The sequence below is a fragment of the Lepidochelys olivacea genome, assembly GCF_965140295.1.
Source record: "Lepidochelys olivacea isolate rLepOli2 genome assembly, chromosome: 3".
NCBI classification, from domain to species: domain Eukaryota; kingdom Metazoa; phylum Chordata; order Testudines; family Cheloniidae; genus Lepidochelys; species Lepidochelys olivacea.
In genome coordinates this window covers 106598688-106612637 of record NC_140413.1, presented here as the reverse complement: position 1 = coordinate 106612637, position 13950 = coordinate 106598688, and the positions used below count along the sequence as shown (strand labels likewise).

At 42.7% G+C, this 13950-nt stretch overlaps 1 protein-coding gene across 5 annotated transcripts in view; it reads left to right on the top strand.

Moving 5' to 3' along the window:
- NHSL1 (NHS like 1) overlaps positions 1-13950 on the top strand; it is a 265999-nt gene that overhangs the window by 131110 nt on the left and 120939 nt on the right. The window contains exon 1 of one of the 5 annotated variants that reach the window (XM_084622659.1): positions 768-852. The exons of the other annotated variants lie outside the window; for them this stretch is intronic. Coding sequence (XP_084478785.1) covers positions 837-852 — 16 coding nt within the window. The 5' untranslated portion in view covers positions 768-836. Of the gene's footprint in view, positions 1-767; positions 853-13950 lie in introns of those variants that run through there. 5 annotated transcript variants of the gene reach the window in all.

Genomic DNA, 13950 nt, shown 5'->3' with positions numbered 1-13950 from the left:
TGTCCATCAGCTCTATCCCAGAGTTGTGCCTAAAACATACAATTAAGCCCTGAATAACAAGAGCTAAATCCTAAACAGGCAAAACTGCTAGTGACTGCAATGGGATGTTTGCTTGAGTAAGAGCTGATAGGATTTGGCTCAAAATGCAAATGCTTAAAACTGTAACTTAAATTCATTTGACATCATGTTTGATTCCCTAATTGCTAACCTTTACACAGAACATGGGCGTCTTGTAACACCCCCTTAGCTGACCTTCAAAACAACTCTAGGGAGATTTTTGGTACGTTGTATGTATGATGTATACGCATATCTAAAATACAAACCTCACAAAGCACTTTTGGGGGTGGGGGGGAGGGGAGAGAAAAGCCATTTATTCCAGAACAAAAAAAGTTCATGAAGAGCAGAGTTAGTAATTCATAACAAACAGTTGAGTTGGATTAGAGTGATTTAGTTTTTCCGATGCTGACCAATTGGTGGGTATAAGCTGTGTCCACAGCAGTGAAAAATGCTGACTTATGAGATAATACAATTGCAGTCAGGCTTATGCTGTGCTGGGATGGACTAAAGAGACAGACAGGGTAGCCTTTTTTTTTTTTTTTTTAGTAAAGCATTATTTGGAATTGATTGGGTGGGGAGGTGAGAAATAGGGAGGTGTCATCAGTGCAGCTCAGAAATCAGTGGATTGGGTAGCAGTTTCCTGTAACAGCATGAGCTGGCCCATTGCCATGCTTCTCCGGCTGTGTGCTTGAATAGGGTTGACTGGGGAACAGCTGTACCTAGCGCTCTGTGTTGTGCTTGGGAAGCAGAACACTTCCTCTTCATGGAACTGCCTCAGAATGTTTTGTCTGAAAGGTGAGGGGTCTTCTTTGGCAAAGTTGTTGCTCTGGTTCTAGCCAACAGGACTGTGTTATTTCATAGGGATACATTTTAGTGTTAAGATGGCAACTCCTTTAAAAACACTTACAACTTTGTGAGTTTATTCTGTGCAGAAATGAGAGAGGCATCAATTCATTGTTCCTTTTGTTCTTACGAGCAGGCAAAAGACCCACTGCTGCCTGGCTGGAATTCTCTGGTAGGGTACATGAGTGTTTGTCAGACAAAAGATCAAGCTTGCTGTCTGTGTGTCAAGTAAAGTTGGGTAGCTTAATATAGAGAATATTTCAAAGGGACTTAGTTGCATCACAGAAACTTTTGGAAGGGTTTATTATGTAAAGCTTGTGCACTGGTAATGCTGCATTGTGAGTTCAACAAGACTGTATCTCGATTTAATTATTTCCAAAATTGAATGGGATGTAATGAGTGCCTTGGGGGAAGACCGAAGGAAATTGGTTTTGTGTGTGTGTGTGTGTGTGTAAGTAAGTAATTAGGCTTTGTCAGATTGTGTTCCTGAAGGGAAGTATTTCCTCTCAGAATTACTAGTAAGTATTTCCTCAGAAATGATCTTGTTGCTACTGTCATAGTTTGCTCAGGGGTAGCTGCTGAAAGCTGGCTGAGCAAAGAGCTGTGGGGGGTGAAGCATTAGGGCTCTGACACAGATTCAGTTTTTCCATGGGAGAGAATAGTATTTGACGCACATTTGCTTTTCATTTGGTAAGAACTTCTTGTCCGTCTTTCAAAGTGGTAATATCAAAATATTGAATAAATTATACTTACTCGATACTACTACACATTTTTGTTACTTATTGTATCGCGGTGCCACTTGAAGGCCACAAAGATGACCTGGGCCCCATTGTGCTAGCACTGCATTCGGACATAACACAAAGAGCGTCCGTGTCCCCAGAATGTTAGGCCAATTAGTGTCATTATGTTTTCATAGTTTTTCTTGATGAAGTCTTAACTGGTTACAGAACGCTGTTTCACTATATGTTAGGTTCATCTTAAATTACACATCGGATATGCTGCTGCACACGTGCATGCGCTCAAAAAGTTGTGTTGTGCGCATTTTTTAAAAAAACTGTTTAAAACAAAATGGTTTCAATTCATGACATGAACGCTACTCAGCAGGCCGCTGGATTTTAAAAAACAAAACCCAGTGATTCTGAGCTGTTGATTGCGAAAGCATTAAATTATTATTTTATGCAGGATATTAAGTTCTTTGTTTCAGCAGTAACTATCTGGCATATGGGTAATATTTTTAAAAGCACAAAAGTCCCATTTCCAAAAGTATACTAAGCACTTAGGAGTCTGTCTCATTGACTGTGAATGAGACTTAGTCTTCTTAGTGCTTAAGCAGCTTTTGAAAATGGGACTAAAGCCCCTTAAAAATTTACTGTCTACAGCATGTCTTGTGTCTAATGCACAGAAGTTAGAATGTCTTTTTTTTTTTTTTAATACAGTGAAGGACTGCAAGTTCTGAATGTCCCTTGATTTTTAAACAATATTTATGTAAATGCCAAATGCAAGGGAAAATGTCTCAACATATGAAATGCATTTTTATAAGGTTTTTTTTTTAAATATACAATTTGGTAACTATAAGATTCAGAAGGGTAGTTAAGTTGTATATAACTTAACCTTTGAGTATATGGCTATAATGGCTAAATGTTGAAATATTAACCGTACATTTGTGATAAATGTTATGGCATCTGTCACATTCAGGGTTGCAATCCAGACCAGTGAGGGTTTAGGTCTGGGCCAGGCCGTTGCGGCTGGATTTGGGTCTGGGTCACCATGGCTCAGTCTGGGCCTGGCCGTGCCACACGGGCTAGGTTTGGGCCAAGGTAGGGGCGCTCCGGCCGCAGCATAGTTGGGTTCGGGGGGCTGCCCCGGCCACAGCAGATCCAGGCTGTGGCATAATTGGGGCTGCCCTGGCCATGGCAGGTTGGGGCTGGGGGAGGGGTGCCCCGGCAGTTCCCCGGGCGGGTTCCCTGAAGCGCTTGCACAGTGCTAAATAGGCTGCTGAGCAGCTTACAGGGAACTTAGCTGGTAACCACATTTCAGTCAAATTCACCATGATACGATTGACCAGTGAGTTTTCAAATGATACCTCACGAGGCATATTTTGTACAAAGATTATTATAGTAGTGTGTGGGGTGTGAATACAGGGGTTTATATGGTGACAACACCATCATCAAAATTTGTACTGTATGCATGTGTTATCTTAGTCACTGTGGTGACAAGATGGGCTTCCTGTCTTTCCCATTCCAGTTACGTTTGTTGACTCTGGTCTCTCTCCTCTTCTCTGTATCCTCCCTAGAAAGTGGTATTGTAGTGCCATTTTATCATCATGAGGGATGTTCTCTACTTCCTAAAATAATTCTGAAATCAATAATTTAAGTAAAAGCTACACTATGCTGGTTTTAGTTTATATTCATGTTTATAACCCACAGTTATAACTTGGAAGTACAAGTCTCTAATTTACTTTCACCTCCCCCAATTTTTTTTTTAGTAATTCCTGTTCGATTTATCCTAATCGTTGTACTTAGCTGCAGTTTTGGATATATTGTTAAATCAAGATACAGTAGAATGAGGGGAGACTGAGAGGTGGGTTTGTTTTCTGTCTCTTAAACAGTGCAGCCTGTTTGTCCTGTGGGTATTCATTTTGTTTTGTTTTCAGTTCAGAAAGCTCTAGGACCCTGGTTCTTAACCTGGGATGCACGCAGCCCCTGGGGGTGCGGGATGCCCTTTCTGGGGGTGTGAGACATGCCAGATTTTTTTAGAAGGTAAATCATCAAAAACACAAATTAAGCACAGGCACGTAAGTACAACTACTTTGTTTAATCAAATCTGTGTATTTATTAACATTATACATTTTTAATGATTACTGTAATATACAAACAAAAAATATATCTAGGTTTAAAGAACTTGCCTACTTCAACGAGAACATATTTTGAAAACCAAAGGGGTTCAGGCTGCAGTAAAGGTTAAGAACCACTGCTCTAGGAGAATTGTTTGTTTTTATTTGCATGTTTCTATGCCTAGCAACTCCTGTGTTGCTGTGCAGTAGGAGTTTTCTTCAGTCTCTGGTTTTGATTAGCATTCTTGCTTAGATGAATCAGTTATTAATGTCTGTGTATGCTTTGAATCATGTGTGTACTTGTGGGGGCTGTTTGGCACTGAAATCCTCCATCTGAACTTGGGCTTACCACATCTTTATGGTCTTGGGTTCAGCATCCCTCTAATTTATTGTCTTTTTCTTCTTTTTAACTATCATTTGTGCTCACTTTACCATTATCCTTGCCACCCATGTGCAGCCACCATGTCAGTATCAAAAGAAAAGGCACACAGTACCCTTCAGAACTACCATCAATTTGGAATTGGTCTGGCAAAGGACACAGTTCAGACAGTAGACCTGCATCCTCATGCCTAGAGCCCTGCGGGCTACAAAATTTGTATCTACATCCAATCTGCGATCTGCAAAAATGATTCGCGGATATCTGCAGATTTGCAGGGCTTTAGTTAAGAAATTTGGATCCACATGCATCCACGATCCGCAAAAATGATCTGCGGGTAAAAAGTGGATATTCCCAGATTTGCAGGGCTCTACTTATGTCCCCATGAACCAGAATGTATTTCCTCTAGATGTATCTGAGCTTTCCAGCATCAAGGAGCATTAGTTCTGAAATTGCTTCTGCATCTTAATGTCCCATTTGGAAGTGCCAGGTGCTACTTCAGTCTCTGGGATTATTGGAAACCTATGATGATACATTAATGTAAATATTATTGCCGATAGACTGAACCAGATCTTGTATAGATGTATACTTATGCAGGGCAGAAGCTGGGATGTTTTATTTCTCTTAAAAGCTTGGACTGGAGAGATGGATATCTAGAAACTAAATCTATTTTAGTCCTTAAGAGTTAATATCAGGAAGGGTCATGAGCATCAGCCTCCATACATTGGCATGTGCTGAAAAGTGAACTCAGACTTTTTTGCCTAGGAGCTCTTTTGGTTCTTTGCAGAAGTTCATAGTTTCACAGAAGGCAAATAGTGCCAGAAATGCTGTAAAGCGGGTACCTGCTATGCCTGCTGTTGAGAAGTGTTTTCCATATCTGTGCACCTCTTACAACTGTGTATTTGGTGGGGGAAGTTTTTCATACCAATAATAGCAAGGAGTTATGTTAGAAACTATTTATGAAAAATCCTGGGCATGCGGGTTGTTGCTCCCTAGAGGAGAGTTCCATGCTGTAAATACAGATTTTAAAAAAATAATAATAATTAAAGATCACAGGCCTGCTCACCAGTTGTCTTGTGTGTGTTATGCATGTAAAGACATTCCTTGGATTCTTTTCTTGGCAACGTTCTCAGAAAATATCTGATGTTTAGAATCAGAAGCAGATTTTCTCTGATGTCTTGAAACAAATGCATTTTCCAAGTTGAGCCATGCAAGTGACAGTATATACATGCGATTGCTTTTTTCTATTTCATGTCTTTCCTTTTTTTTCTTTTCTTTATATATACAGCAGCAAATCAGAAGAGAGGGAGGGAAGTGAGGAAATTTGTAGTCAATTAAAGAGACAGTGCCGTCTGCCTATAAGATTCCAGTCAAAATTTAAAACTGTTTTTATTTAAAACTAGGAAACCAACTGGTTAGTGTGTGTGTGTGTGTGTGTGTGTGTTCATTTAACATGAATTCAATTCTTTTATTTCCATCTTGGACTTTTGAAGTCCTGTATGTATGGTGCATTTTGTGAGTCATATAGATCCTTTTAATAATGTACAGTGACTATGAGGGCACTAAAGTAGAGTCTCCCAACAGTGGAACAAGCAATCTTAATAAATATGTTGAACATAATTCAGACATTTCTATATTTAAATGGTCTTTTTCTTGAAATCATTTTGTTGCCTTTTATCTCACTGTTCCAGGTCTTCTAGCATCAACTTTGGTATTTGTGAGTAAAGTGATGATTATCAGAACTGTTGCTCCATGGTGGACTCTAGTTACTATAGAGAGTGAATGGAATTGTAAAGCACTAACAATTCAGAATCATGCATTATTTGTCTAAGCTCAATATTTACTTTGCTCCTTAGCAGAAGTTGTTTCCTCCTAAATAAGTGATATGTTATGGCAAGCATAGGTGCTGGAGGGTGCGGCCACACCCCTAGGCTTGAAGTGGTTTCCATCATATACACAGTTTGGTTCAATGGCTCTCAGCACCCCTACTGTATACATTGTTCCAGCGCCCCGGATGGCAAGACACTCTTTATGGTTATGATTCAGCAGAGTTTGATAGCCAAGATGTGGTTCTTTAGTTCAGGGGCTCTCAACCTTTTTCTTTCTCAGGCCCCCCTCAACATGCTATAAAAACTCGAGGGCCCAGTGCGGGGTGGGGGGAACCGGGGCTCCAGAGCTGGGCCCTTGGGCATAGGTGTAGTTTGACTTCTGTTTTGGGGGGCAGGAGCCAGCAAGGCTTGGGCCAACTCCGCACAGCAGGGTCTAGGAAGGCAATGCTACCTCCACTCCCTGCCTCACCTCAGCAGGCCATCCAGCCTGTCTGGGTTGTGCGTGGTGGGGGTTTAGCTCAAAAAGTTTGAAAACTGCTCAGGGTAGCTAGGGGCTGTGTGCCAGTAGGCTCCCCTGTGGTCACTGCTCTCCAAGGGCTCTGCTGGCCACAGAGCGCCTGGGCGGCTCTTACTGGCTGCGTGAGCTGAGGAGCAGCCACAACTCTGGGCATTAGTAGCAGATCGGGGAATGCCGTAGCTGTCTGCTTCATGACACCAGCCAGAGCAGCTGCTGCCCGACTCCGTGGAGCTTCCCGCCTCTGATTTGGCCGGGGGGTTGGGGGGAGAAGCCCTCTGGGGCGGGGAGAGGAGGAAAGGGGTGTGTGTAGCTATACCAGCAAATCTGCCTGCAGCTACAGGTGCAGCTTATGCCAACAGAAGAGTGTTTTCCGCCAGTATAATTTACATCAGTGCCCTGAACAAAATAATATATATTTGTAAAAGCTTACACCAACTGTTTGTTTGTTATAACTGAGTCTACATCAGCACTCTAGCAGTCATAGCTGTGTTGGTCAGGGATGTGACTGCTTTTATTTTCCACGCTGCTAAATGAAACAGCGATACCAGCAAAACTTTTCAGTTTACATCAGGCCCTGGTCTAACTCTCAACAGGGCATCTATGTCAATTCCAAGATGAAAGCTGGTTGCCACAGAGCAATAGAGAGCAGTCTACCCGAAACAGCCTGGCCCAATGGTCCAGGGGTCAGATCTTGAGAAGAGAGGTCTCTTGTCTGTCAAAGCAGAACATTTTCGTTAAAAAAATAAACCCAACATTTTAAATGGAAAAATTTAAAATAGTTGTTGGTTAAACAACGAAAGCTTCACTTTTTCATGCTGGAAGGAACAGAGGGCAGGGCATGGCATATCAGGAAAGGTTAAAAGAGCTAATATGTGTAGGTTGGCTCAATGAGTATGTGACGTAGCTGTCTGCCATATTTCTATAGGGTCTGAATACCAAAGAGGGAGGGAAATTGTTTGTGGTACCTGGAGTAATGGAGTGAATTTGAATGGAACACAAGGACAATTTAGGTTGAAATAACCGGGGGGGAGGGGGGGATCTCAGGGAAATCAGTTAGGTTGTGGAATAGTATCCTAACAGAAATGTTGAAAGCCCCACTTAACTACTGTTTTTTATATTACAGTAGCACTCAGGGGCTCCAGTTGAGATCAAGACTCCATTTTGTTAAGCATTGTACGAATGCAGAGTAAAACATAGTCCTTGCCTCAGAGATCAGACTGGACTGACTGTGGGAGGGAAGGGGAAACAGCATGGAGAGCTGAAGTGACTTTTCAAAGGTCATGTATTAAGGCAGTAGCAGAGCTGAGATAAAACCTACATCTGCCCTATTCACTAGCCTGCGCACCCTTTGTCATTTGCCTCTTGATTCATTTAACAGCAGACTGGACAAAGTACCAAATAAAAGCTTCAGATAGATACTGGAAATTACAAGCTGGTTACAAATATAACTGAATCAGCGGAAACAGATACAAAAATGTTTGCAGATTTTAGTTTAGACGGCACCTTCACAGTGTTTCCTAACCGCAAGGCTAAATACTGGGCCATGTTCATGATACCCATGAAATAAGTAGGGCCCAGTCCTGAAGACTCTAGATAGGCAAAACTCTTCTTGGTTTGAACCTGTAAAGGAGATATTAACTGCTGCCCTTCAGAAAGGCTGTTTTAAGTGTCCTACAGAATATTTGTCATAAGGCCAGTGAGATACATTCTGCAAATATTTTATGTAATTCTTACACTTCGAGGGAAGCTCACTGAAAAAACAAAAGGCATCACACTGAAATATATAAACATACATGTGAGAGACTAATTAAATATATTGCTTGCATTGCTGTTCTCACTCTCCCCTGCTCCCACCAGGTGTCGGAGACATAAAAAGCTGCACAACATGATAAATTTGATGAAAAAGATAAACTGAACTATAGTGCATGTTCATAAAATTGTGCTGCTTCTGAAAAAAGGTTCCAATTATTTCAGGGCCTAGGGGCGGCAAAATCATTAATCCGCCACTGGGTGAAAGAAGGCAGTATGGGCCAGTATGGCGTACCGGTAAAAAGTGGCTGCTGGTACCAGCCCCTACAGCTGACTTTAAAGCGCTGCTGTGGCAGCACTTTAAGGATCTTGCTTAAAGTGCCACTACGGAAGTGCTTTAACGTCGCTGCCCTGCTAACGGGGGTGCTGGGGGGGGCACAAAAGGGGCAGCGATGTTAAAGCTCTGCCACGGGTCCTTTGAGTCACCGCTGGAGCCCCGGGTGGCTCAGACCAGGCAGCGCGGATGGGCTGGCTGGGGGACGCTGACCCCAAGCCCCGCCCCTTCCACCTGAGGCCCCGCCCCTTGGGGGGTGGAGCTGGAACTGGCCCCGTACTGGTAAGAGTTCAATTTCACTTTCACCCCTGAATACACGATAGGTCATTTATTTGGAACAGTCTGACATTTATCACCAGAGGACAACAGATGTTTTATCTTTTGCAGATATGTAAAAAAGAAAACTTCTGTGCCAGTTATGAAAGCAAAATACGAAGATTAAAAGAGGGAGGAAAAGAAATAGCAATAAAAACAAACCAATTAAAAAGAGCTGAACTTCAGTGTTGAAGTTCTGTTTCACTAAATTTCGTGTTCATCAGAAAAACCCGTAAGTAATTTTTGACATCTCCTCAACAGCAACACCAGCCTTCACCATAGATGGCGGTGAATAAGGCAAAGCTAGAAGAGTACATACCGTATACAGCACTGGTAATGCTATACTTAAACAATGCAAAGTAATGACTTAAATGCTTGAAAAGCCTGTGAAGATATTTATAGGCTTATTTAAAGTATGTGTATGCTATTTCACAGAGTACTTCTGTATTAAATTCTTTCAATATTTATGGATCCTGTCAGCTGTACATATCATTTTTCTTGCATATTTTAGTGTATTCTCTAGCATGCACTTTTCTTCTTTAAAATAGGGAGTGTTGGTGTCTAGCTGCAATTTAACAGAAATCCACTGCCCCCTGTTGAGCAGCAAAGCAACATCTATCCTGTCTTGACAGCTCACCATCTGCATTTAATTTTTTTTAAAAAATAGAGATGATTAAAACATTGGCAGATGAAGAAAAACAAAAGTGAAGTAATGAGAACATGGGACCCTCCTACAGATCATTCAGCGACCACCAGTTCCTCTTCATAGTGGCAGTATTGTGTGAACCCTGGTAGCAATGGTTGGAGCGCTATAGTTTAGACTTAAGTTCAGGTAGTCACTGGCCTTTCTAAGAACCATATTTTCTGTGCTCAGAGCAGGTCTTCACAGAGCAGTGCCTGGCACCTTTCCGATAGTAAAAGTCCAATAGGTGTGGCTGAAAAAGGGGTGAGAAGCATCACAGTTCAGGGCAGCATGTATTCCCCTTCTGTGGTCAAGCAAGGCCACCCGCTTTTAGGTGCCAAGCCCCTCAGCCATCACCTTTCTTGGGTGGAGACCTGCATCTCTCTTCCCTCCTGACCAGGGTCTATACAGGCTGTATAATTCCCTCCCTATACCATGAGTTCCCCAACGAGGCAGACTGCATAAGCAGACCTGTTGTCTTGTGACCAGGACATGGGTGGTCATGACTAGTGGCTGAAGTAGGAGTCAGGTCTTGTGATTAGCCCAGAAGTCGGTAAGCCTGAAATCAGATGTCAGTGCCAAGGGGTCAGATGTTAGGATCTGAGCCAAGGGGTCAGAACTGGGTTACCTGGAGTGAGGCAAGGTAGGGCCCAAGGCTGGGGCTATTGCAGCTGTGGGCAAATGCTTTGAGCAGCCATTGAACAACTGCTGCTGTTTCTGCTGGGCTTAAGAGCTGGTATGCTGACTCTTCCAAGCAATCAGGCCAGCTGCTCTTGTCAGGTTACCTGGAGACTGACTCTGCTGCAGGCCCCGATTCGTGACACCTGCTTCGCTTTCTTGTCAGATGCTATAAACAGCGTAATTAATTGTACACAGTTGGAGTTACCACACAACACTTTCTAAGCAATTGTATTATTCTTAAGGTGAAACCATATGCTGGTTAAAACACAGGAACCAAATGGTAGGAATAGGTGCAGTTTTCAGAATGGAGAGAGGTAAATAGTGGTGTCCCCAAGGGATCTGTACTGGGTCCTGTGCTATTCAACATATTCATAAATGATCTGGGAAAAGGGGTTAACAGTGAAGGGGCAAAGTTTGCAGATGGTACAAAATTGCATAAGATAGTTAAGTCCAAAGCAGACTGTGAAGAGTTACACTGAACTTGGTGAATAGGCAACAAAATGGCAGATTAAATTCAAGGTTGATAAATGCAAAGTAATGTTTATTGGAAAACATAATCCCAACTATACATACAAAATGATGGGGTCTAAAATAGCTGTTACCACTCAAGAAAGGGATCTTAAAGTCATTATGGATAGTTCTCTGTAAACATCTGTTCAGTGTGCAGCAGCAGTCAAAAAAGCTAACAGTGTTAAGAACCATTAGGAAAGAGAAAGAGAAGATAGAAAATATCATAATGGCACTATATAAATCCACGTATGACAGAATCATAGAATATCAGGGTTGGAAGGGACCTCAGGAGATCATCTAGTCCAACCCCCTGCTCAAAGCAGGACCAATCCCCAATTTTTGCCCCAGATCCCTAAATGGCCCTCTCAAGGATTGAACTCACAACCCTGGGTTTAGCAGGCCAATGCTCAAACCACTGAGCTATCCCTTCCCCCATTTCAGGTTGGTCACAGAGACCCCCTTGGGACTGTCACCTCATGTGCTGAGACTGCCTCTGAATCCATTTTCCCTGCCAGCTTGGGACTTCAGAACCCTGTCTTGTTGAGCCAGACACGCTAGCCTGCTGCAAACACAGACCCAAATCTGAACCTGAACCACGTCCCCCAAAAGCTGCAGACTTAGCTGAAAACAGCTTAAGAAGTGCTCCTGTCCCAGATACCCAGTTCCCAATGGGATCCAAACCCCCAAATAAATCTGTTTTACTCTGTATTAAGCTTATACAGGGTAAACTCATAAATGGTCTGCCCTCTATAACACTGATAGAGAGAGATGCACAGCTGTTTGCTCCCCCAGGAATTACTTACTTACTCTGGGTTTAGTCATAAGCAAAAAGTGATTTTATTAAATATAAAAAGTAGGATTTAAGTGGTTCCAAGTAATAATAGACAGAACAAAATAAATTACAAAGCAAAATAAAACAAAAACAGGCAAGTCTAAGCCTCACACAGTAGAAAACTAAATGCAGGTAAATCTCACCCTCAGAGATGTTCCAATAAGCTTCTTTCACAGACTAGACTCCTTTCTAGTCTGGGCCCAGTCCTTTCCCTGGTACAGTCCTTGTTCCAGCTCAGGTGGTAGCTAGGGGATTTCTCATGTCTGCAGCCCCCTTTGGTCTGTTCCACCCCCTTATATAGCTTTGGCATAAGGCGGGGATCTTTTGGCTCTTTGGGGCCCCACCTCTCCTCTTAAATGGAAAACCCCCAGGTTTAAGATGGATTCCAGTGCCAGATGACATGGTCACATGTCCTGTGAGACCCCAAGCTTTCATTCTTCCCTGCCTGACTCACAGGAAGGCTTGCAAGTAAACAGAGCCATCTACAGTCAATTGTCCTGGTTAATGGGAGCCATCAAGATTCCAAACCACCATTAATGGCCCACGCTTTGCATAATTACAATAGGACCTCAGAGTTATATTTCATATTTCTAGTTTCAGATACAAGAATGATACATTCACACAAATACGGTGACCACACTTAGTAGATTATAAGCTTTGTAATACCTTACAAGAGACCTTTTGCATGAAGCATATTCCAGTTACATTATATTAACACTCGTTAGCATATTTTCATAAAATCATATGGAGTGCAACGTCACACCATGATACACCCACATCTTGAATACTGCATGCAGTTCTGGTTGCTGTATCTCAAAATAGATACATTAGTAATGTAAAAGGTACAGAGGTGCGCAACAAATATGATTAAGGTATGGAACAGCTTCCATACAAGAAGAGATTGGGACTGGGACTGTTCAGCTTGGAAAAAAGACGACTAAGGGGGGCATATGATAGTGTTCTATAAAATCATGAATGGAGAATGGAGAAAGTGAATAAGGCAGTTTTATTTACCCCTTCACAGAACACAAGAACCAGGGGGCTCACCCAGTGAAATTCATAGGCAGCAGGTTAAAAACAAAGGAAAGAAAATGGTTTGTCCCACAATGCACAGTCAGCCTGTGAAACTTGTTGCTAGGGAATTGTGTGAACGCCAAAAGTATAACTGGGCTATAAAAAAAACTAGCTAAGTTCATGGAGGATAGGTCCATCAATGGTTATTAGCCAAGATGGTCAGGATGTAACCCCATTCTTTGGGTGTCCCTAAGCCTCTGACTGCCAGATGCTTGAACTGAATGACTGGGGATGGATCACTTGATGATTGTCCTGTTCTGTTCATTCTCTTGAAAACATCTGGCATTGGCCACTGTCAGAACACAGGCTGATGGGCTAGCCCAGGGATCGGCAATGTTTGGCTCGCGGTCTGCCAGGGTAAGGCCTCCCACTGGCCATGGTTTGTCACTCCAGGCCAATGGGGGCTGTGGGAAGTGGCACGGGCTGAGGGATGTGCTGGCTGCTGTGTTTTGCAGCACCCATTGGTCTGCACCGGCGAACCGCGGCCAGTGGGAGCTGCAATTGGCCGAACCTGTGGACGCGGCAGGTAAACAAACCGGCCTAGCCTGCCAGGGGGCTTACCCTGACGGGCCGCATGCCAAACATTGCCCATCCCTGGGCTAGATGGACCATCAGTCTAACCCAGTATGGCTGTTCTTATGTTCTAATAAGCTTACCAGAGATCACTCACAGCTCCCAACAAGGGCTCAGGCAATTGAGCAGTCCTTCAACCCCACCAGAGGTTTTTTGTGGTTACAAGTTCATAACAGCTGTTAGCTCAGAACCAGCACCTCCATGAATCTGTGAGGCACTCCTTTATACAGTGTGGGCCTCACATCATGGGATCCTGGGAACAGATAATCAAATTGCAATCGCCCTCTCCTACATATTTCCCAGGAATTCCACTTCACATGTATTGTCCCAAAAGTTCATTCTTACCTGCCACATTGTTCAATATACTGCTTTCATCATCCAGACCCACAATAATACATAACCTTTGCATTTAATACAATGAACTCCATAGATACTTAAACTTAATTCAGTAAGATCTCTCAAAGATATTGTGGGAAATTGCCATATCTGTCACAAGAAAGTTGAGGAATTTTAGCAAAATTTCCTAGTGAAGACCTGGTCAAATGTTTGTATAGCTGAACCAGAGCTTCCTTTAGTTCAAGTGATGGGATTTATGCTTGGTGAAATCTATATGAATTCTATATTTTCTCAGTGACAAAATCCTGGATAGTCCATATTGTATCCTGTAGTGATGATAGTGAGTTTTTCCGACTCTGTTACAATTTCGACTCTTGTGCTGGTATTTGTATACTTATGTGAAAGAGAT